The sequence below is a fragment of the Poecilia mexicana genome, unplaced genomic scaffold, assembly GCF_051168715.1.
Source record: "Poecilia mexicana isolate PSO_F unplaced genomic scaffold, ASM5116871v1 scaffold_9, whole genome shotgun sequence".
NCBI lineage: Eukaryota > Metazoa > Chordata > Actinopteri > Cyprinodontiformes > Poeciliidae > Poecilia > Poecilia mexicana.
Genome location: NW_028263378.1, coordinates 22873218 through 22898929, shown reverse-complemented (window position 1 = coordinate 22898929; position 25712 = coordinate 22873218). Strand labels below are relative to the sequence as shown.

Below are 25712 nucleotides of genomic sequence, written 5' to 3'. Positions count from 1 at the left end.
CAAATCACTTCAGAGGTGGCGGAGCGTTTGGCCCCCAAGACACGCAACATCTCCACAGGGGGGTTTCTGCCAATCTGGCAACCGCAGCGGGGGGCCTCACTCTCATCAAGCGCAGTGGGATCCAGACCACTTACCTACCTTTCAATGTCCACACAGGCTTCAAAGTGGGACTGACAAGTTATGTAGCAGCAGTTATCCCATTACGCATAGCTTCAACGAGTAAGACAGACTCAGCAGAAGCAGTTCGATTGAGTTAGGAGGTTTAAACAGAATGAGGGTCGGTTTGGTAACCTGCTCCATCCTTCTAAAATTCACATCTTTTGTATTGGAGGCAACACTGAAGCTTCCTGGTGGTAAATTCATATAAAGTTTCCTAATTGTTTCATTCTTTCCTGGCAGAGGTATTCGGTTTCATTATTGTCTTCCATGGAGGAAGAATTGTTGGCAGCGCTGAAAGAAATGAGGATGACTTCCCTAAGACATCAATTAATGGTATGAAAATAAATGAAACATTTTCACATTACAAAGATGCAACAAAGTTAAGGCTACAGCAGAGTCAACATAAAGTAATCAAATATGCAATATGTTGTTTTAGTGTGCTTTTGATGTCCCGTGTCGGTAAAAAGCATTTGCTAATGTCCGTTATTGTAGTGCAATTAAGCTGCCATGAATAATACACTTAGCAGCTGAAAAGTGAGACTTTAAGCTGCTTCCATTCACTGCTGCTATGGTACACTTGCTTTAAGTTTGCAGAATTACAGGTTTTATCACAAGTGGTCATATTAGAGGGAGACTGGGATCGCCACACAGCGCTTATGAAGCAAATGCTTGAATAAATGTTCGCCATATGAACCGATATGAGAGCAGGTTGTGCAAGGATAAGACTTGGCTTCAGCCTATTCCTTTTTTTAGTGTATTATGGGTTTGTAAAGTAGCATTTTGTTTTTGTTTTCTGCGTGTAATGTTGATAATTTACCAAAATAAAGTGAAGATGAACTGAAACTGAACATTACTCTCCCTGGTTTCACATTGTGTGATCCATGTGTTACATCGGTTTATCTCTCCGTTAGTCTTAAACTGCATCCTCTGCTTCCCTGCTCTCTCCTTTATATTTGTATTTTTTTAACCTACATCTTCACTTCAGACATGGGAATCAATAAAACTGTTATGAGCCAAAAAATAAAAAATGTGAACATTATCATATAACGTATAAATACGTGAAGGAACTCCTGAGTAATTAGAGCACTGCATCCTAAGGTGGGTTTGTGGTTTTAAGCAAGTTTTCAAATAGAAATCTAATCAAAGAGGCACACTGCTGAATAAAAGCTTCTCCTCAAACCCTCCCTCTCAGTCCCACTGTAACAAAAAAAAAAAAGAAAAAAGGAAAGCCAAGATAATGAGGCCGGGTGGGAACATGTAAAGTGAAGGTGTATTGACGGGCCGTGTAAGCCGGCCTAATCCTCCTTCACAGCATTTGTTGTGTCATTAGAGCTGTTTACGTTGCGGGTGCTGTGACACGGGGCCCATTCACTCCCGTAGCCGTCAGCCACGACCGCCGCAGAGATCCAGTGGTGGTAAGTCGGGCCGCTAGAAGCCACAGTGGACTTTTAAAAGTGGGAGAACCACAAACAGACCTTCAGAGAGGATACAAGAGAATTTTGGTAAGATCCAGAGAAAATAAAACACACACACACACACAAAAACAACACTTTAGAAATGTCCCCAGCAGCTTTATTTTTGTGCAAATTTCACAGATTTTCTTTTCCTCTCGTGTTCCACAGATGGCTACATAATTATATATGTAATGTCATTGTCTTTCTCACATGATGTAAAAGAAATCAAGTGGCCAATGTTTCCTTTAGCAAAGCCTACCTACAGGATTTCACTGAATTCCTACAGAACCTGCTGGGATAAACCTGTTTAAATCTAAGACTTGAGGGAACAATTTATGCTTTACAGCAGCAAGAGAAGCTATTATTAGTTATTGTGCATTGAACATGTTTAAAAACTGAAATTAAAAGAAACAAACAGTAATACAGTGCGATTTTGGAATTTTAACTTCCATGTAAGTCTGGTCATTCAAGTTTCTTTCCGACAGCCGACTTTCTTATCGAGTCTGGTCAAACAAATAACACAAGATGGCACCATGCAGAGTGTAAGGCAGATGTTTCCAAGTGTGAGTTGTACTCTGACACTGTCGTGGGAATTTACAACATAAGGGTTGACAATGTAATAAATGGTTTATGACCGGCGAAAAAAGCCCTTTGCTTAAGAGCTAAATGACACTTTTATTCTCTTTCTGAAGACAAACTACAATCAGGTTTTGTTGTAGCTGACATATTATGGGATGTCTGTGTATGCACTCTGGGTTTACGCAGCTACTTTATGTTCTGTGTATCTGTGTCGTACCTTACAGTGTTGATACGAGGTAGCAGAGATTAATGAGTTGACAACTGTAAACCATACAACACAGGAGATTATATATATATACACCACAGTATAAGAAAATAAACTAGCACTATTGCTTTTGGCTGCAGCTCTTATTGCTGACGTATAACAATATCAAACTGGCTCAGATGACAGAATAAACTTTGATTATATTTCCCTTTAATTTAAGCTACTATGAAACTTTCAGTATGTTTCATGTCTCTACCAAGCACAATAAACCATCTTTAATCAAGCTCGTTTGAGTACTTCCATCATATTTAACATCTACACTGTATTCCGAAGGTTCACCACCTAACTACGCCTTTTTAAGACTATTTGAGAAATGTTCAAAGCAAAATAAAGGCCATCTCTGCCTGTGAAATATGACAAAAGAGCAGTCAGTCACAGAGTGATTAAAGGAAAGCGTTTTTTTTCAATTAAAGAATGGCTGATATTTATTTAAGACTGTTGATGTATGAAATAACTTTGCTAATCTTAATTTATGTCTCTACAAAGTTTGTTTCCTTAACGTTTGCAGTTGAGCTCCAGCGGTCCATTGTTAATGTACCTGGACTTGCCCTAAATGTAAACGTTTAAGACGGATCTCATTTGGGCTGCTCTTTGAGCTGAGTCTCCCTGAGAGCGCCGGTGAAGGTGGCCGTCCACACGTGCAGGGCCGTTCCAGCCGACAGGGTGAGGAAGAAGAGGAAGGCCACTTGGAAACCACACCAGTCGACCACTCCTCCGGCCAAAGCGCTGAACATCAGCTTCCCCAGAACCTCCAGAGTGGCCAGGAAACTGTAGTGGGTGGCCTAGAAGAAGAGCAACAAGCGAAGCGACAGGTGAGCGACACACAAGGGCAGCAGATTACATTTTCTACTTAATGCGTCTACTTTTACATTCTGTTAGAGGAGAGCATTTAACATTAACTACTAAAAATCAGGAAAGTGTGCTTCTTCGTAAAAAAATTAATAACTACTGCAGACGGAGAAGTGAGGAAAAAGTGAAAGGTTAGGCGCATTGTTATCCTTAAAAATGTTCGTCTTAACTACTTTCAATATGAAACAAGAAATGTTACGTTTTGGTGTGGACATTCAACCCCTCATCATCAATCAGAGTGGAAATGTATTTGTTTTCTTCAGACCGTCAGATCTGTGTTTCTTTGGCATGGCTCCAAGCAAACATCCGGCACCATCTTCCCAAATCCCGCACTAATCAACTGGAGGCAAATTTTACTTTGTCTGCTCCTCAGCAATGGAACGAACTTCCTGAAAACTTGAGAAACTGACTGAAAACATCACTGTTTACAGCAGTTTAACATAAAGGTCAAACATTGCTTTATGTGGATTTTTTCATGTCTTAGCATTTAATTTGTTTCAAATTTACATTTCAACCTTTCCGTTTATGTCACGCTTAATATATTTGACCTTTTTTGGTTCAAATGTGATTCTCTTACATAATTTTCATAGACTTTTTTGTATAAATTGCACTATACAAATAAACCACTTTCATCCAATCATTTACAGTCTGCGACTTCCTCTGATACATTTGATACATGTCTCCTTGTTAAGATGGTAATTATGAATTACATTTGGCTTTTCTCTACATCGATGCAACTTCCTTCAACAGATTTCTTATAGTTTACTAGGAAAAATTCACTCTGGGTTGTATATTTTCTAACCATACTGCTGCTATCAAACAGCAACAGTCTTCAGTCAGAGGCTTCTTCAGATTTGTTGCAAGACTGACTGCTACCAGAGATTCTGGAGATATTTGAATAACATGAGTTCCTCGTTTAGACTGTCTTCAAAAGCCAGAACTGATAAACACATAAACAATCACATCATCTAAACAAAATATTTAATGTGAAGAGTCATAAATCTAACTCAAAAATATTTTTAACTTGCTAAATTCTTTTGTACCTCAAAAACTTGGAAAGTAGAGATATAACATTTGATCTTTTTCCAAACACTCAACACTCCATGCATTGTGACATCGCCTATAGAACAATGCTTGGAAATAAGCCAAAGATGACCTGAGTAACTACAAAGAGTAATTTTTGAATTTATTAAAGAAAAAAAAAATCTATTTAAACTTGACTGGATGTTTCGAGCCACACCAGGACTGATTGGATCAGGACTGATCAGGACTGACCTGCAGATTGAGAAAATAACTTAGAAAGAGACTGCTTTCCAAGCTGAAGCAGGCTACGGCTTTGTTTACGCAAAAAAGCTGACTGGAAGGTGCAGGTGTTACGTCAATCCGCGTTTCCCCATCAGATACAAGAAGCATTCGTGCAAGACGACGCAGGGGGAACCGTATCTGATGGGGAAACGCGGATCGACGTGACACCGGTATTTTCAGACGCTGACTGGCAAAAAGTTTCACGTTTAGACGGCACTGTGTCAACGTGCAGATGAGACTGGCAAAACGCCTCAACCTGCAGCCGCGCTTTCACACCTGTGAAATACTTCAAACCTCCGTGGGCGATGTTCCCAAAGGTTCCTCACTTACAGACTCCGATCTCTGCTGATGTGTAAACAAGTGGCTGGATTGCAACAAATACGTTACGGTTTCTCTGAAAACAATGCCTAAAATACCTTAAAAAGCAACACCTGGTGCCGCTATCTAAAGACATGAAATTATTAGAATCACAGTCACTGACGTCTTTCGGCTTGGGAAAGGTCACAGAGAAACATAGTTGGTCAATATCCACAAAACAGAAAATAGTGGTGAACCAGATTACCAAAATTACTCCCAGACAGCATAAATGACTCATCCAGAATATCAAGTATGCGTTTCTTCATATCTCTGTACATTATGATGAAACAAGGTAGCTGAAGGACTCATATTTAAACTAAACGGAGTCAACATGTTAATGTTGGAGCAACTGGTATTTTACTTGAATCTGACGAAACAATGTTCTTGTTGCTGTGAGAATCTGCGGCTCTGTCAGCCAGGCTGAGAAGCACGGCGCTCGGAGCGACTTTGCCGGCAGACTGTGGCAGCGCTCCGATGCAGAGATCTCTGAGAGCCTGGTGCGACCAAAGCTAAGTGGAGTGTCTTTATTCTGAGCAACTTGTTTAACAGATTTGGTTTCTTTCTCCTGGGTATCCTTAGCAAGCACTCACACTATCAGCTTTCTGTTACTGGATAGCACTACTTTCAATAACACGCACATGCTACACACATCGAGCACAGACAGGCTAATGCGTTCCTGTTCTGGGCACGTAGATTCACAAACCGAATCAGTGAAAAGGAAAGATATCCCCCCACCCCACGCCCCTCAAACCTAACTGCAGCTCTGATCAGCACATTTTTGTCTTTGCTTACTGCCATTTATCTGAATTTGTTTCACGACACCTGCTCCACAGGTGTCTCTTCTTTTGTTCTCGTTTCACACGCGAGGAGCCACAGCAATGCGAGTTATAATTTGTCACCTTCAGAGATTGACTGAGTGACGTCTGAACGGCTGCGTGAACAGCGATCGCCTTCAGGCGGTGATGGCCCAGTTACGGCAGGGACAAAAGGAGATACAGCAAAGAGGAGAAATCAAGAGAGGAGAGCAAGAGGCTGGGAGTCAGAAAAACGAAAAGAGCATTTAGTCCGAAATGAAGAAAAGAAAACTTAGTCGGGTAGCTGGAGGCAGGAATCCGACAGAAGAAGGAAGCAATAAACAGAAATTGGGTTTGGGATTCATTTTGAGATTTCACAGGTGGAAAGCGCTGGTGAGAAGAGGCAGGTAGAGCTGGGAATAGGTGTGGCACAGTCGTTTTCCGGCAACCCCGAAAGGAAATTACTTCACATTACAAAATAGCACATAAAGCCAAGTCAGATGAGAAAAAAAAAAGAACACAGCTTTTATTTCTAGCACATAAAAAGATTTGTTAAGCCACAGGATATGATCTAACGCCGCCGAATAACACGATAACTACCAGAAACAAAACAACGAGAGAGGAAAAGGGAGTGAATGAAGTCTTTGTTACCTGTATGCTTTCCTCGGCCCTCTGAGTGCAATGCATCATGGTAGTGAAGGTGAGCGTGGTGATGAGACCACCCAGGAAGTGCTGAACGCTCATGCTCAGGACCGCCATTCCTGCAGAAGCAAACACGTGCAGGCAAAGTGGATCGTAATCAGCCACAAAACATCTGCATCCAAGAAAAAGGTGCTTTTCCTGACAGGGAAAAAGATGAATTACTGTGTTTTCTTCATCTTTATGCCTCATACTTACTCTATGTCAAAGCAGCAAGAAAAAGGTAAGCAGCCGAGGAGTAAAGTCTACCCCCCCCCGCCCAAATCACACGCACACACACACACGCACACACACACACACACACACACACACACACACACACACACACATCTCCAAAACACATGTAGTGTTATCCTCTGAGGGGAAGTGGCAGAGCAGTGTTGGTGGGGAAACACAGAGGAACCACAGAGTCTATCTGTCTCTGCTCCCACGAACACTGAATTATTCACTCAAGACGCCGGAGTTTTTGCCGAATAAGACTCTTCAGTCAGCGATGCAAGGCTGCTGGAGTCACACAGATACGCCGCCTGATCAGACTGGAAGAGTGGGAAGCGGAGTGTTATCATGTAATATTGAAAATCTGAAACAGAATGTTTTTCTGTTTTCTTTCTCTTTCTTTCCCCTTTAACATTTCTGAAATCTTTGTCGGGTTTTGGAACGGAGGCGGGATGGGGGGCCTCGACTTTCAGTGCGAGAGCCTTGATAGGGAAGACGAAGTCTTTGGCAGAGAAGTGAATGCTAAACACTGCCAGACTGGCAGCTCAATGAAACCAAATGTGTCATTTGTGTCAATGTCCACAATATGATACACATTCACACATCCTGAAGGAAATGCTAAATATCTAGTTTAACTGCTTGTACTAAAGCTGGTCATTTCCACCATACTTTTCCTCTGAGTATCAGTTCTTTCAAACATTTAAATATTTGAATATCAGCACTCATTTTTTTAGGTCACACAATATGACAGTGTGGCCATTTGTAGTTTTTATTTGCATCCTTACAAATGTATTTTTTTTGTCACAGTTAGATGTATCAGATCATCAAAGTCATTTGTTATTTAGGCAAGGATAATTAAATAAATACAATTCACAGTTTTCAAATGATTCGTTCATTTATGGGGGAAAAAGTATGTAAACCAACCTGGTCTAAAGTGAAAAAGTGAACATTCCCATTGTTAAATTAACTCAAGTCTTAATATGAACTTTTGATATAATACATACAATATTTTGTGCTTTTCACATAATCATGCGATATTTTTATATATTTTACTTGTTTGTATTGTTGCTTCATTGGGAGGTTCCTACCTCTGATCTGTGTTTTAATTTGAAGCGCTTTAAGCTATTCTGAATATTAATGGGACTATCCAAATTAACCTCTTGCCCAATTCATTTTTGAAATGAGGTCAAAATAATTTTAAATGAACAGAAAGATGTTAAACTAACTTACGAACCTCAGATCTAATTTTTTTAAGCTACCGGAGCATTTTCTTTCTCCTTTGATTGTCTAAAATCACCAGAGGAGAAGGTCAGTAGTCGTTCTCTGCCTGTTTTTTCATCCCAGGGATCTTCTGGATGAGCCATGACAACTTTGAAGCTACATCTGGTTTTGAGATATTGTCTGTTTGGATTTACATCCGGTTTCTCACCTTTCATGAGCGGCGATGGTTCCAGTACAGTGAGCAGAGAACTCTGGAAGACCATGCTGATGGTACGCAACACAAACACCCGTCGCATCATCGCCCCGATGCTGAGGAGAAACAAGAGGCAACACAAATTTCAGGAAGACGCTTTAAGAGCTAAAAGTGCATCAGCGAGCAAACGTGGTGTGCACGACAACGCCTCGGGGTTCGCAGCGTTACATTTAAAGACCTCATCGTGTCTCATACAATTACACTAACGCACATTCATGGACAGACACACACACACACACACACACACACTTACATGTCAGCAAGCGCATAAGTAAACAAGTCCCCAGACACTAATTGATTCCCTGTTAGTGCAAAGAAATCATCCCCCTGTGGGTTTGATTCGTGACGTAATCAATAACCTAAGGAGATCCTCAGCGTGAGAGAGATAATTAATCACTGTTAACATACATACAAACACACAGACACACACATATGGGCACTCACACTGTTGATGTGACAACAGGGATTAACAGTGCCAATCACTCAGAGGATACCTGCCACTCAAAAGGACTGTGTGTGTTTGTTTATGTTTTTTCTGCATGTAATTATTTATGTGTAAAAAAGATTGTGAGGAAGAAGGGCCTGTCGCGCAAAGCAGAATATTTAATTCAAGACGGTAAGTGAAGCGTCTACACCAAACTTACCACTCCACTCCTCTCCATGGGGCTCCACTGAGACATGGCTCTTTTTCAGATTGATCGGTGATACTTAAAATGACAGCAAACCATGTCTGATACAGTCATATTCGATAAATTAGAATGTGTGTTCAGACGAGGCTGGTTTGTCAGATTAAAAGTACTTTTTGAAAACAAACAAGAAGGTATTAGATTTTCTTTTCATTCATATTTTTGTGTTTTTCTTCGTGTAAAATCATCATAATTAACACAAATGCACTATTTTCTCCACTGCACTCCCTCTCCCCACTCTCAACCCCGCCTCCGCCTACATCCTGGCTGGAAAACCAAGCCTGCACCATTCACATGCTAAAGACATTCCTCTTTTTGCTCCTTCTTTACCTCCTCTCTCAATGATAGTCTTTCATATGACGCTTTCTCAAGAGATGCTAAAGTGTGTGCCTGTGCGTTAGAGTGTGTGTGTGTGTGTGTGTGTGGGGGTGTGTGTGTGTGTGTGAGAAAGAAAAAGCCGCCTGGCTGCCACCTTACACAGGCCGGGCCCAGATAAGAATAGGTTTGCTCTCAGGTTGCTGCTGGTGGTTCTAAAGAGCGTCCCTGACTGACCACTCAGCCGTTTCTGATGGTGGAGCGGATAAATGTTCCAACTGGGCTTTTAGACGTGGGACACAGCCTGCTGGACAACCTCCCCTCTGTGTGCTAATGTGGGGGTGAGAAGAAGAGGTGAGGAAGGAAAAGTGTTCATCTGGCACGGAAAACTAAATGGTATAGATGTACTTTTAAAGACTTATCGGCACATATTTTAATCTTTACTAGTGTGTTCAAATATTGAAAAATAAAAATAAAGTAAAAGTAAAACAAAATGTGTATATGTTGTGTGTGGAAGACAAGTTTTACCTTTAATAATTAGCTACACCACCAGGTTATTTTATTCAACCTTTAAAGTCAGTAGGACTGAAAGATTTCTGCAGCAGCAAAGAGACAGTTTAATGCTAAAAAATGAGCATTCAGATCTGTGATAACAAAGCTAAAACAGAAAATAATCTGCAAAAATCTCTTAAAAAGAAATTGTTGCTGTTCATCTACTCGAAAAAGACTGTAAAAACATTTACAAACAAGTTGTCATTTGACATTAAGCGATAACTGCAAGTGCAGATCTTTCCTGGAGCAGATTTGTTCATATATCAGTTCTCAGAAAAACCCAAGACTACCATCTAAAACTCTGTCCATGTTTATAAATACAAAATCACTGAATGTGCATTTGTGGTTCTGAACAGTAGTTTTTATTCACAAAATTCTTTACGAAACGAATGTGATGGCACAGATAATGCCTCTGGTCCACCGGTCCTTTGGACAGTAACAACAGGAGTAACGGAGGAGAAACGTGTAGCTGTGCGTTAGCCATGACCTAGCAGGTGAATAAATTCATTTACAAAGAAATGTCTGCCTTTAACTCTGTCATTATGTCCCATAGAAAGTACTCCCAGTCTAGTGCTTTTGTGTTTTGATCTGTTTTCTTCTTTTTAGCCTATTTATTGTGAGTCTATTTTGGTGGGATATTTATTCAAGTTAAAATAAAGTTGCTTCCCTCCACTGTCACCTCAAGCTCGCTCTGGGTGAGAGATTGCTGCAGCATCAACGGCTCGATGCAGTCGCCACTAAATGATGACAGAAATTCTGACTCTAGATTATGTGACGATGTGAGGTGTCATCATTTAGATCCAAGCAGGCATTGGATGGGAATCTGACTATGTGGTTGGATTGTATCAGAATAAATTTGATTGCGCTGATCTGCATTTGTACTAAACTTGACTCCATATAATTACATATGAATTCAACCTGCTATTTATTCAGTTCTGTGTCCAGCTGTGAGCTGCCTTGAAAAGTAATTTATTGTGAATTGTTCACAATAAACTGAATGAAAATTAATTAGATGTTTGATTTCTATAAACAATGCGCCATAAAGTATAGCAACATGTCTGGAGACCGTATAGGTGGAAATGCAACACACCAAGAATTTTCTGGCCTTGTTTATAAGGAGCAATAAGCATCGACCTATCAATATTTCACCAATTTTTTTATAAACGCATGAAGTCATTTGCTGCATGCTGTATGAGAGCTCAGCATATACCTTTACCTCATACATAAAAAAGAATTACAGGCATTGAATGAGGCCATTTTGAGATCATTTCTCATTAAAAAAAGACGTCTTGGTGGATTCAAGCTTGGATGAAAAGAAAATCCACAAAATATCTCTGTATCCTTGGAAAAATGACACAATAAGATGGCATAGCTCCAAGTGTTTTCTGCCTTTAGTGGTGTGTGAACAGTTTATTCCCTGTACAAGCGAGATGGAGACAGCGCGAAGGATCAGAAGGCAAAGTATCACAATGACATCTTTTCAAAGCACTTTAGCCCTTAGAAAAGTTTGGCCTTTGGAGGTTTCCTCTTTGTTTATTAGTGTTCCTTCACGAAGGGAAAGAACCAAACAGGCTGACATCAGAGAGAGAGAGAGAGAGAGCAGAGAACAAAGGTCTGGGCAAGCTAGCACACACATACAATACTGACACAGATACGGGCAGGTGGGAAAAAAAAAAAGACACCACAAGTCGACATTAACCAGAGAAACACAGAACATTTACTGCAAAGTGATCACATGATGCAACTTGACGTGAAGCTGGAAAAGGAGCACAAAAGCTTCACTTTAAAAGACACAACATCTGTTGCTGGAATTAAAACAATGTAAAGACTCCTACGTCTGTAACATCATTGCATATCTGTGTTTTAAATGTATATTGTGATTCGCAATGCTCTGCATTAGGGGTGTCATGATAAGTTTTACTGGACGATAAATTGTCCCAGAAGTTACTGCGATAAACACCAATAGTTTTGTTTTGAGGCCATTTTCAAGCAATATATTGGTAGTGGCATAATAATGCAAGAGCACATTCTCAAATATCAATAAACTTTTACTTTTAATGAACATTTAACACTGGAATCGGAAGACAACACAAAAATAAAGCTAGATAAACTGATCAAAAATCTAGATTAACAGAAAGAATAAATAAATTATCATTTTAATTTGAAATCAATTTATAGGTTGAGTGTGTCATCAGTTAGACAACCAACTGAGAGGTTTCCACTCCTCACAGCCTTCACAGCATAATAAGAAGTCAGTCTAACAACTTAGCATTTGTCGGGAAATCTAATACCTACATTCAGCTACATCTATATTGTCTCTGCAAACTGAGGGGTGTGTGTTTTTATGCGTAGTCTGCGTGTACCTGAGTGTGTGTAAAGGATTTGCTGTTCATGCTGTTCTCACACCACACGCCACACAGGGGGTCCCTGAGCTCTCAAACAAGGCAATGTTTACTTAAATTACCGTACACACCCAGAGAGAAAGAGAGAGAGAAGATGGAGAGAGACAGAAAGGTACAAACACACACACACACACACAAGCACGTACGTACACACAAGCCAATAGAGTGAAGCAAGAGTGATGAAGAAATGTTAAAGGGGAAATCTGCATGATGAATAAGGTGAGGAAGAAGGTAAAGATGATTACAATATCTTATAATTATAATGATGAGAGCAGCAAACACACTTTTTATCATATTGGATATTTTTAGCATGGTTGCAGTTGTTTTGGGTATTTTTATCTCCACCAGAACTTTTTTGTTTTTGTCCCTACGCCCTACAGATTAGCTGATACTGAAGGTCATCTATAATGCAGTCCAAGCGTCTTAAATCAACAGTGCATAATTTGACAATCATCAGCGGTTTCTCACTGCCGATGAAGACTACCTGAACTGGGCGAGCAGCAGGCCTCCGAGGGATGAGCCGCAGATGGAGAAGCCCATGGCGATGACGCCGTTCCAGAAGCTGAGCTCTCTGGCTGTCATGTGGTGATCCAGGAGGAAAAGAGGAAACATGGTCACGGCACCCTGCTCACCTGGAGAAAGAAAGAAAGGGACACATGGGAAAGAGGCACCAGAAGTGAGACGAGAGACTGAAAAGAGGAAAATCAGAACAAGACAGCTAGACAGCAGTTCAAGCTTGAAGCTTATTGGTGAGAAAATCTGTCTTTTCAAGTTAATATCAGAAAAAAAAAAAACTTCCAACTTTATCTGTCCCTCCTTTCCGAAAGTGACATAGATGTAATACATTCAAATGTTTTTAAATGGTCCCTCAGCTGCACAGTCATGGAAATGACTGCTGATATGACAATGACATCCTCCATAAGGAGGGAGAGCCACAAAACATCATTGCTAAAGAAGCTGGTTGCTCACAGAGCATTGTATCAAGCATATTCATAGAAAGTTGAGTAGACGGAAAAAGAGTGGTAAGAAAAGGAACAACAGCAACAGAGACAACTGCAGCCTTGAGAGGATTGTCAAGCAAAATCTTTTTAAGTATTTAAATGATAAATGGTCAAAATATCCAAATTCTTAAACTCCACATGTATGGAATAATAAAACACAGCAGATCCAATGGTGCAGATGACCTGAAGGCTGCTGAGAAACCTGGACCTCACCACAGCAGTGCTGCAGACGGATCGCCTCCATGCCACGCCGCATTGTTGCAGTAATGTAACCAAGAACTGAATGCATACAAATGAAAACATTTTTCAGAAGCTTTACCTTTCTGTTTAAAATATCCCTTTTTTATTGATCCTATGTAACATTTTGATTTCTTGAGAGTGTTTTTATTTTTCTTTAAGTCATAATTAAAATCACAAAAAAGTGATGGCAAGAAATATTCACTGTGTGTAAGGAATAGGTTTCACTTTTTTGAAATGAGTGACAAAAAAACTTTAATACAATTAACATGAACTTTCTTTCATAATATTCCTTTTTTTTAGATGTGCTTCTATATTTTGGTTTTGTTTCTCATGGAACAAGCCGATTTTTCATCGACAATAAAAGATAAAGTGGATTTTCAACGAGGAGGCTGGAGCAAACTGTTTAGCCTGCAAACCCGAAGAACACACTTTTTTCCAGAGATGACGGCTGCAGGTTTAAACGAAGCGCGTCGATGTGCCGAGTACCTAGGCCTATTCCTGGAAAGTGTCAATAATAGATGCCCGACAAGAAAAAGAATACCCTCAGTCACTTTATCAAAAAGGGGCCTAGCACTTTTCCTAAAGCTCAAAAGAGAAAACACAACAAAAAAACACAGAAACTTCCACAGATGAAACAGACCTCACAAAGACCTTTCAGTCAAAATAAAAAGTTTCTGTCAGACAGTACGACTTTCTTCTGTGTGGCGTTGAGTGTGGGGGTAATGTTCTGCGGAACATTACAGTAAAATATTCAGTGGTGCCGACTACACAGTGTTATTATATTAATGGAGACTGACTTCAGAAAGACAGTGGGACCAAGGAGCTGCGTGAGTGACAGCTTGGCTCCCAGACTGCTGTCAAAGCCGACGCAACACAACCGACGACTCACTCACTCAGTCAGCCAGGAGACAAACAAAAATAGAGAAAGAGACGGGGAAAAAAAAAGACAGATGAAACAGACTCCCAGTGATTGGGAGTGCAGCAGCAGAATTAGAGTGTCACCGCTGTAACAATGGTGTGACAACCTTCGTGAAACCTGGGGAGGAAACGTGGATTCTCTCTGTAGCAAACGCTCGTCTCTCACTTCTGTCACTCATGTGTTACCGCTGGCAGATTACACATGCTCAACATACAGACGGGACTGACTGTGCCATGAAGTCTGTCATAAATGTTAATTTAACCAATCAGAGAGGACAGTCGCCTTCCGACAGACGAGTGTGTTTTGTTTTTTGTCTTTGAGATGAAGTCGGAGAGAAAAGAGAAGGCACTGCAGGTTCACAATGATCTTTCTCATCACGACAACAGAGTGAGTAGAATAAGCAAAATAAATAAGGGAATAAAAACATTAATGTAATACTAGCCCTCTTGTATTTTAATGTCTGAAAATAAATAATACGTGATTTACATGAGCACCAACAAACACCTTTCCCGAATACGCCGACAAGAAGAGAATTTAAAGGAAAAGGAAGATTAAAATTAACAAAATGACTTCATCATTCTTGTGCATCTTAAATATGCTATAACATTTTTAATTGACATCCATGTTGATAACTCTTTATCTCAGTAAATGTTACAAATGCTGCAAAAAGCAAACATTCACTGCTTTCAGCTCAAATGTAAGGTTTTGTCCCAAAATTTGAATATCTATTGTGTGTGTGGTGTTTTTTAAAGAATCACTACCAACTAACATGCTGCAAAACTCAAAAATCTGATCTCTTTCCAAACAGTGAACACACCATATTAGGCGCCGTCATTTCTTGTTCGACATTCTTCAGTGTTGCCGAGACTCAAAATGAGCCATTTTTAGTATCAATGCTTAGAAAAGACATAAAGTCAGAACATAGATATTTGAAGGTAAACTGTATTTTCTGCTACATGTTGGGACATGTCTAAGTCTTACCTAGGCTGCAAGAAAGCGAGAAAGAGCAAGACTAAGAGCTAGAAGAAAGGCTGGACATCTGCTCTGTTTTATCCTTCTGAGCTTTCCATCTCTCAGACTTCATGAAGACATGAAATCTGCTGTTTTAGTAATAGTAATGACTAATCTGAGATGCGAAAGTCAATTTAAATCTGAAGTATGAGTCTTTTACAAAACTATTTTACATATCTGTTAAATGAGAGGCAAGAGGAAGGTCTTAGCACCGTCAGTCACACTTGTGTACACGCTGCTCACATCCTCCACCACTCAGCACGTACAAGTTCAAGATTGCTGGTGTGCTGCAGCTGTACGACTGGTGGAGAAACAACCTGCAGGACAACAGTTTATCTGCCGCCACCGGTGGCCATGCATACTCATCTGCACATTTACAGCTCTTTGCTCTTATGTAAGGAGAGCAAATATGTAAAAAATATATATTTTTAGAAAAGTTACCAACTGCATCTTCTATATTTTGACTCTGTTAATAAGGTAAACATGATGTGATTCTTCAATGTCCGTTGTTCTGTATGTTTAACTAATTGTTTCTTTACACATGGAGTATTGGTTGGAAACATAGACAAATATGAACAAGTAGATTATCCCATTAACTATTCTCCAAGCAAGAATTGTCTATTTTAGCAGGAACTCTATTATGTTAAGCAAGTAAAATAGAAAAACTGTGAAGAAGAAGTAAGAGCAAAAGATGTCAGAAATTGGAATAAAAAGGGAATCGGTGAAGAAGACCAAGTCGAGGTTCACACAAAAAAATTGAAAGAGATTAATGAGACAGAAACAGCAACAGGTCAATTAGGAAAAGAGAAGTATTAGGAGAAAACCGATACAGCAAACGAGCGTCATACAGTCATGAACAGTAAGACACAAACAGAACATGACGCAGGAGAGAAGATAGCACTCAGCGATGAAGATGGCTGCAGACAGAGAAGCAGGAGGAGGAGGGGAAGCATTGTTAGGAGGTTAGTGAAGAGGAAACAGAAGAGGGATGGCAGGCTCAAAGAAAACTGTGTTTACAGACAGCACAGTCAGACAAAACTATTTACCGTTAAAAGAGCAACAAGCATTAGGAAGGGGGTGTTTTGTTGATCCTGGTTATTTAAAAGGCTTGTAAGCACACACATACATTTAATAACATTTTCTAAACTTTTGCAGCAACAATGCAGGGTTCTTTAAATGAAACTAAACTCCCAATTACTATTGTTGTGATTTATTGTCAGCTGCCAAACAATTTCTGAAAACCCATGACCTGCTACCATGTGCACGGCTTGCAAAACTGTACTTAGGCCGTGTGCCTTGCTGTAACAAATCTGTGTTTCTAACAAACTAAATGTTCCTCACCAGGAACAATGTTATTTCAGCAAACTGCTGTGCCTGTAAACATCTTCTGCAAATTTTACATTTACTGAAGCCTCAACCAGATCATCTTTACCTTTTAATTTAGGGGGTTTTCAAACCTATACATGTCATCGATTTTTTTTAATGTTTTTTTTATGTAGTGTCAGATTAGGATTGCTTCCCCCCGTAAATGCCTGATCTAAAATGTGTCTGAGCATCAGAGACAAAAAAGTCCTGAGTGGGACATCCCAAAGTAAAACACTTTTCAGTCCTTGGCTTTAATAACAAAACAAAAATAAGTTCTTCAGCAAAAAAAAAAAAGATAAAACATGAAAGGAAAATAAATTATAATTAAGATGTATATTGTTTTTCAATGCCAAAAAGCACTTTTTAATAGCAAAGAAGAAAATATGTAAACATAATGATAACTTTGCATCTATTTTACTGACTACTGTCGTACTTCAGAGTCAGAAATAGTCATTTACAATTGATTTGTGCCCGTCTACTGGCGGCACAAAAAAAGGATGGAGTGAGCAATTTTGCCACAAAGATGATCCTTGAAGCAAACGAGGGTAAGCTCCTTTAACATAAACATTTTGATAGCTACAGGTAAAACCTGCACTGATTTCTAAGTTTAAATTCAAATTCAAAAATCCCACATGAAAATTAAATGTTGCAACTCATCCAATGTTCATCAAAGAGTTGTCGTAGATGCTGATGGCAACAAGGACCTCCTGCAGTGGTTTGTGTTACAGAAGGACAATTCATCGTTTTCCAGTGGAGAACCATGGCCTCAAAGTTAGAGGATCTCTCATCCCAGCCACTTTGAGCTCAGCTCCAGTGGACATTAAAGGCCATGGATCTATTCTCTGCAACTGCACCTTAAGATCCTGTCCATGAACACCACAAACGGGATCGGTGACGAGGGGCAGCCCAGGCTGTCTCCGTCTGAACAAGCTTGAATACAGACACAGCTGCTTTGGGCATGCAAGGATCAGATAGCAATTAAAAGCCACCCAGATACCCCATCCGACCCTATCGAGCACCTGGATAGGTGGACTGGTCCATATTTCCCCTTTCTAAATTGCCAATGGGTTTTCAATAAGGCCAACCAAATATCTCTCTTTACTTCTTCAAAATTTTCCCTTATAGACGTTTTTGCTTCTGCAACCAAAGACAACTCAGTCCTCCTGGCCACCCAGTACATGTCAGCTGCTGCATTAATCCCCAAGAACAACCAACCACTAAAGCCCTTTTTCAGCCTGATGGCTAACATCACCACTTGTAACCTGTAGAAGGTCCTGTGCTTGCCACTATGACAACCACCGATAATCTTCAGGCCACAGTTCTTCAAAACCGCATCTGCAACAGAGGTCCTGAACGTAGCCCAATATGATGCCATGTCCCCAACTTCCCTCGGGACATGAGAAAAATTATCCTGTAGGTGTAAGTTGAAAATCACCATCAGATGTCCTCGTCTCAAACCACCTGAACCAGGTTCACCAAGTCTGTCCTGCAGACTCCTCTGCCAATGGTTCTAACTGACTACCAGGTGGTGATCAGCCCGTCTGTCTCTTCACCCGAGAGCCAAGATGTTGTGCCGCAGGTCTGACGATACAATTACGAAACCCAAGCACTTCCCTTTTGCTAACACCTTTGTTTCTCCATCGGCATTGAAGTCCTCCAGGAACAACACAAAATCCCCAGATGGGACCTCTTCCAGGTCACACCCAAAGAGTCCAACACCTCCCTTTTAACTAGTCTGATCCAAAACACTTAGAAGATCAAGACATCATGACCAAATCTAGTAAAAAAGTTTGTTTTTTTTACAACAGAATGTTGTAAAATCATATTTATCTCAAAATCACCGTTCTAATGGCCTTCTCCGTTCTCAAACTACAAGTCCTAGTCATAAAACGTAATTACACTCTGATCAGGTGCATGTAGCTCCACATATAGCCTAAAAAGACAGTTTGACCAGCTATTGTATGTCTTAGAAATACACTAATATCTCTTTGCCAACACAACATCTGGCAAGCTAATTCATACACAAGTGATTTTAGGGTAATACATTCAATGGGTATCAGGCACATGGGCGTAAAGTTGAGGCTGTGTGTAGCTGTGTGTATATGTGCAAAGGAGTTCCTATGGAGTGGAGCTGGGAAATTAAAAGTTTAAGATGATGGTGCGAGGTCGTCGAGGACCTGACCTTCCTGTGGCAGCTTAAACAAAAGAGCTGTCAGAGCAGGGGAGATCACCGAGGACACACAGTCACCTTGCAGAACAAAATTAGCACTCTCCGCAAACAACAGGGTAAATGAAGACAGCTTCATAGATTCGACATGTATGACGACAATGCAGCATGCACATAAACATACAGAAGCTCCACAGGGATCCACACGCACCCGCTGTTCAGCTCCTCAGGTTCACTAGGGACGGCATAAAACCTGCCTATATGGAATTTCACAATCTCTAATGCATACAAGTCTTTTGTCACACACTTGGACACAAGGAGCTCTTTATGGCACTCAGGACTCAAGAACATGCAGACCAGAACATCAGGTAACAGTGATTACATAACATAACCCCTCTGCAGATACCAAGCCCTCTGGGCCACTGGGTGGGATTTTCTTCTTATGAGTTTTTGGACTGAATGACCCGTGTAATATGAAGTTAGGTTTTATTGGTCCAACCGCTCTAATATGATTTCGTTTTACCATTCTGCTAATAAAACAAGCCACATCTTTATTATTATTACCAATTAATCAATGCAAGCGCTTTACATTATTTAGCATTTATTCATGTATTCTGAAGCAAGAGACACATTATGAAGTCCAGCAAGACCTTTTAATGACCCATCCGTTTAAATTAGGTTTGCTGTCGAAGGAAAACATAAAACATGTCGGGAAGAGGGTCCAGATGAACTGGGTTGGCATTTCCTGGTTAGGGAATGACACAAATGATTTTTTTAAAGTGTTGTCGCCTTTAGGATTCATCACTATTTCCGATGTGGCACAGTACAGCATAAGGATGACAAAAAAGATGTGCAAAAGTGATCAAAGTGTGTTTCACAGTTTGATGGAGCACCAAGCATTTTTGAGTCAATCCAACATTTGCCTCAGTATTATCATGACAGAGTGGACATGGTAGGTGAACACACTAACCTAAACCTGAAGACATTTATAGTGATCATGTAAATGAACAAGGCGAAGTCTGTTTACTTCTATTGCAGTTCTGCTGTCTGCCTTGCTGGAGGAGCCATGTGGTGGGTGTTTATTAATTCATCCTCTCCCCCAGTCTTCGCTCCAAGACCCTGTTCGTTTTTTTCTCTGGTGAAATACCTCAACTTTAACTTGAATGGTTCTCCAACTTTGTCAGATGTTCAGTTCTGGTTAGAACTGGAGTGGGTGTTTTTCACATTCTGGTTCTTGTGCAACTTCAAATGCTCCAGATGTTATCTTTTCAATGTGAAATGTGACAATGATGTGTTAAAACTAAAATTTACTTTATGAGCATCTCAGTTATAATTAATGCAATTATTAAAATATATTTAAAACAAAGTTTGTGGTGCTGCTAGACCAACACACGTTAAGACCTTTTCTTGATCTCATGGCAAAGTCGGAGAAAGACTTTTTCAAATAACACCAAGGAAATGCTCAGAAGGACATCGTGTTTGAGATATTTTGACAACACCCCCATCTAAAAAGGTTAACACAGTACCATATCTCGGTAAATTGCTGTTTTATATTTCTCTTCATTTTTCTGCTCATGTTCCCCTTCTTATCAATTTTATCACAAATCTGCATTAATTCAGCTGTACCCCTATATGCACAGCCATAGGCTGTCATAGCGATACTTTGTGCCTCCTTCAACATCTCAACAACTTCCAGTGCTCTCTCGCCATTGCCATTTATAATTCCTACTGGAAGTCCAAAAATGCTGATCATCAAGTGAATTAAGAGTAACTGGGGCATCTTCTATCCCAAATTCATCAGGCGAAAACAAGCTGACAGCAACTGGCTGGTGGCAGGCATTTCAACGATATTGTGATGCTTTAATATCTTGAGATCTTGTACAACGAGATCCCATTACACCCCACGTAAAAACAGATATTCCTTGAAGCTGCGTTATTTTTACTGAATCTTATCGTACCTTGAGAATCTTATATCTCTCCATGAGATTTGATGAGATTTTGGAAAAGTATTTGCAACTCCAGGCCTTCATTGTTCGCCTCTACCCTGGCTCATTTCCCATTTTTCCTGGGCGGCCTCTCTCCCCCTCGCTCCCCCTTGTCTGTCGGTCTACCCAGACAGTTCACCCACCAAGCTGATGGCCTCAGATGGCACAAGGGTCACCGTTTAGACACGAGGCAGCAAATGATTGGCCACAGGGTTGGAAGCAGAGCAAACTCAGAGTTCATTAGTGGGAGATGAGGGAGAAGGGGTTTTTGTGCTTGTATATGCGTGTTATTATGAGAGGTGTTTGGGGTTGGGGGGGAGGCTGTTCAGACAGACAGATTACCGGTCTCACACAAACATATCCACATACCCCCTTGAACAAAAACAATACTGTCTCACATAGGCCGCACATTTAAGATTCATCTAAAACATAAGATGCATATAGATTACACTGGGATGCACAGATAGGAGGCATTTAAATAGCAAAAAGGGGAAACTCTGTCATGTGATGACTGCAAAGAAGGAAACCAATAAGTGCACTGACAATGCTAAACTTGATAACTGTTGTATTCTTGAGCAACAACCAATAGTGTGTTGTGTGCCTTCATGTGTGCGCTCATGGATCAGAGAGAGTGTTGCATGGGGGGGCTGCTCCTAGACAGATTAGGGGGTCCAGCCAGTCTTCATATTTTGTCTAGCAGTGTCGTCTGCAGGGGATTATCCGATTACTGAGCCAACCTCAACACTAAAAAAAAAAAGAGAAAAAAGAAAAAAAAATGAAAAAACACACACCCTGATGTGCACTGTTTAAAAAAACAAAGCTGTATGGATCCATACCCCATACACAGGAAAGAACTGTGCAAATCTGAGGAGACAATTAGATTCCCACCACCCACTTGCACACATACATGTAAATACACATCAGAAAAGATGCCTGGTTTCCTCTATTTCAGTTTCTTAACGCCACAGACACAAAGACGCTCTAATCCTCACATAATCCCCTTCTGCTACCAAAAACCAAACTCTGGTCATATTAACTCTCGCTACCAAACACTCGAGCTTAACTTGTACGGGACCACCTTAGATTTTAACTTTGTATTGTTGACGACATGTTAGCAAACTAAAAGAAGCTGATGGCGCTTTGTGGAGTAACTTTATGTGCTCATTCCAAGTACCAGAAGCTGCTTCGTCTGACCAGTCTGTATTTCTTAGTGTTCTCACAGGAGACAGAACAAACTGGCTTGCAACAATTACTTCCACACACTTCAGCAATACACTGGCGACTGTGTTTAGTTGTTACCGAAACACCAACAGTGACATCTAGTGGTGATTTAGTGGTCTCAGGCAGCAACACCAATCAAGGTAAAATTACCAAAAACGCAAATTTGTTAGTCTCACCTTCAAACAGAAAATGAGGGAAAATAGATTGAGTTAAATATCTGATTTCTCCATCAAATTTGTTTCTGTCTTTCATCTTGTTGGTGGGCTTTGTGATCAAATATACATAATTATACGAGCTTAAACAGCGGCTAAATCAATCTCCTTTCTCAGTTCATGATGCACTTCTCAACACAGGATTCTCACTCGTAATTCATTTCAAAATGCTGTATATTTTCGAGACTCAAATTTCCAGGTTTTTAGTTTTAGTCCAATTCTAAAACACAAATATAGATGTTCCTCAAATTTTACATGACACAAACGCAAAAAACCACGGATGGATTTGTGAAACCATAGATGTATGGATGGGTGGAATAATGGAGAATTCACTGGACTGATGGAAATACTGAAGAACCGATGAATGCAAGCATATTTTCTATACAAAAAAATCTAAATGTGATGTTGGAACAAATTTTTTCAGAAATTCTGATATTTATTATAATAAATAATCTGATTATTTAGTTTAAGGAAACCTTCTGAATAGTTCGAACCAGGTAACATGTTCTATGTCTATGCAATGGTTACTCAGTTTGTGATTTTCTTATCAGGACTTTTCTTCACATGTTAAAGTTGATATAATCAAAGTGAATACCTTGTGGGTCCTCACAGTATGTAGAATAAAACAGTGGTTTCCTCAGATTTTAATAACAGGTACAACTGCAGTAAAAAAGAAAAGAAGTTTTACAGGCGTCACTGTAGTCAGAAATACTGTAATAGAAAAGGGAAATGGCCCTTTAAACTTGGGAGTTTAGATTGTTATGATAAAAACAAAGAGATGAAAAGTTACTTTCAATTGGCATTGTGAGACTGATTGAATAAGTATAGCTTTATTATTTGTTCAGTATTTACTTAGAAGCTTTCCAAGCTCAGGTTAGAAAAATTAGCAGAGAGGTCTCCTCAAGTCAAATTTCTAACTGGGGAAGAGGAAGAGGAAGACTGTTTACCAACCCTGACCAAAAAATTCAAAATGGCATTGGATAGAAAAAACAAAGTCAATTAACGCATACGAGTATTTTTTATCTAATAAACATCTTTCTTAGATAATACAATCTTTTTTGTCAACACATTGAAAGATTGTTCTAAATACGAAAATGGAGAGCCTGGACATGCTAGACTTGTCGTCAAGCTCGTCGGTCAAATCCCAACTTGGAAGGGGCTGGTTGTAGAGAATTCACCATAAATTACCACCAGCACCGGTTTGGCCACTGAACTCGCTTTTTGAGCGGCGTCTGATGCAGCCAAGTTAAAGGTGCTTGAAGAACATAGTGAGATAATGACACTCGGGTGATTTCATTGCAATAAGTTTAAGCAGTAGAACACACTGCATGCACACATCCATTGCTATGTAAAGTTGTACTTGTTTAAAAAGGAAACGCATTTGCATAGTGATTAGACTTACCAAGTTTGTATGTGAGCACATACAGGATTGTCCAAGGTGTCCCGGGCACTGCCATCAGCTTCCTCCACACCCTCCATGGCCTCATAGCCTCTGTTGTTCCCTGCCCGCCCCTCCTGCCGCCATCTGCCTGCTTTATGCTCTCATCATCGAGCACAGGGGCCCCCCACACAAACAGAGCCACGCCTGCATACACAAATGTCAGGAGCATAAACATCCAGCTCCATCCAGCCACATCAATCACAGCCAGGAGCCCACCACCGGCAAACACCGATCCAGCCTTGTATCCCACAACCTGGGCCGTGTTGCCCAGTCCGAGCTCGCCGCGTCCTTTCAACAGCCCAACGGCAGCCCCGTCTACAGCAATATCTTGAACAGAGGCGAAGGTGTTCATGGCCAGCAGAGTCCCAGCCACACCCCAGATGTGTGCTTCTGGAGCCAGGGCAGCACTGGAGAGGCATGTCAACGCCAGCCCAGACACCGTCCCCACCAGCCAGCGACGCTTGGTTCCCACTCGGTCCACCAAAGGCGCCCAGAGTACCTTCAGCACCCAGGGAAAGTAGAGGATCTTGGTGAAACCAATGCGTGTGAGAGAGTGGCCGGCTCCACGCAGGTACACAGGAAGCAGAGAAGACTGGAGACCATAGGGAATACCCTGGACAAAGTACAGCAGGCCCAGGAAGACGAGTTTGTCATTCATGATCTACTTCCAAAAGTGATTGTGGGGTGAAGGAGACTCTGAACTGGTCCATGGGTCAGTATTCACATTAAAGGGTGTGTTTCGAGTGAACTGCGACTGTTTTGACCTGAAACACGAGAAACAAAGATGGAAAGACCAAGGTTAGTCAAGGTGAACTCGGTCTGTATGATGTATTAGATGGCTAAGTCCTTCCAGCAGCCTTATAAGGTTGGCTGCTCACTGCTGTTTTACTGCTGCTCTGCACAGCTCAGTTACATCTAGTAACGTTACCCCGCCGGCTTCCTTAAAGTCAAACACCCTTTTGCTCATTCAGTAGCACAATTAAACACGCGTTTTAATCATTCAATGTGCATCATCACAACACACGCACAGTGACATTTCTAATCAGACCTTTGAAAAACTGCTAAGACTCGGTTAGCGGTCTAGATGTGCACCGGGTTAACACTTTAAAACACGTTTATATGACGTGTCAGCATTAGTTAAGGCGCTGTTGTAACAAAAAAGTAATGAAGAGTAGCTCTACGGCTGCTACAGGAGGTATTTTCACACATACAGAGAGAAACGCTGGGTCTTGCAGCTTGAGCTAACCGCTGAGTGTCCTCCGCTTGTTTACAGCGCTGGGCTGGGTCCTGAGGTTGCCAGGTATTAGCTTCCAGAACGGCCATCCCCCGTCTGCGGATAACCAGCCGGACAGGCTTTGTTTCTTCTTCTCTGAAGGTTCCCCGCAGCCGGCATTATTCACATTACAATACTGCCATCTCGTGGATTTAGACCAGCATGAAAAACTACAACTGTTTCAACATCTAGGTGTTATACCACGTAATTTTTTTAATCTCAATGAGACATGCATAGTTTAACAAAGGTTAAATATATGCATGTAGGCCTAATCCTTGGCCTAAAAAATGTTTTGCTATGAAATAAAACTGCTACTGCCTTATATAGTGTGTAACTAATAAAGCATGAAGTTCAGGTTTCTGAGTCTTCTGTTGCTTCTTGCCTTTTCTTTGAACTAAATATTGCTTTTCTAAGGTGTGCAGAACACATAAAATGTTTTTTTGTGATCTTTAATGATTAAGCCAATAATGAAGACCCTGCTCTACTTTTAATGTGAAAAACATTTCATACAGTTAAACCTTTATTCATTTGCATTCTGCACCTCAAGATACAGTTTGTCGGTAGATTGTAAAAGATCAAACAAATCTTTGCTCTGGCCTCCAAATTATTAAAATAAGTTTGCTTTCATTGTTTAGTTCTTCATGCACTGTATCATTATTTATTCTTTATTACTAGCAGAAAACAACTTCTGTTTCCCAAAACTATCTGGTTCAAGCAATTCATACATTTCCTCGTACTGCCACTATTTATTTTTTAACAATAGAGCACATT

The 25712-nt window shown here is 40.5% G+C and overlaps 1 protein-coding gene across 1 annotated transcript; it reads right to left on the bottom strand.

Annotated features, from left to right (window-relative positions):
* Positions 1-1709: 1709 nt before the first annotated feature.
* Positions 1710-25153, bottom strand: slc33a2 (solute carrier family 33 member 2). Its single transcript, XM_014968975.2, has 6 exons — positions 24880-25153; positions 23630-24432; positions 12591-12738; positions 8107-8207; positions 6414-6523; positions 1710-3239 (listed from the first exon to the last, which is right to left on the bottom strand). Exons 2-6 carry the CDS (start codon positions 24324-24326, stop codon positions 3033-3035), a joined length of 1263 nt encoding a protein of 420 aa, XP_014824461.1. The 5' UTR covers positions 24327-24432; positions 24880-25153; the 3' UTR covers positions 1710-3032.
* Positions 25154-25712: the final 559 nt, after the last annotated feature.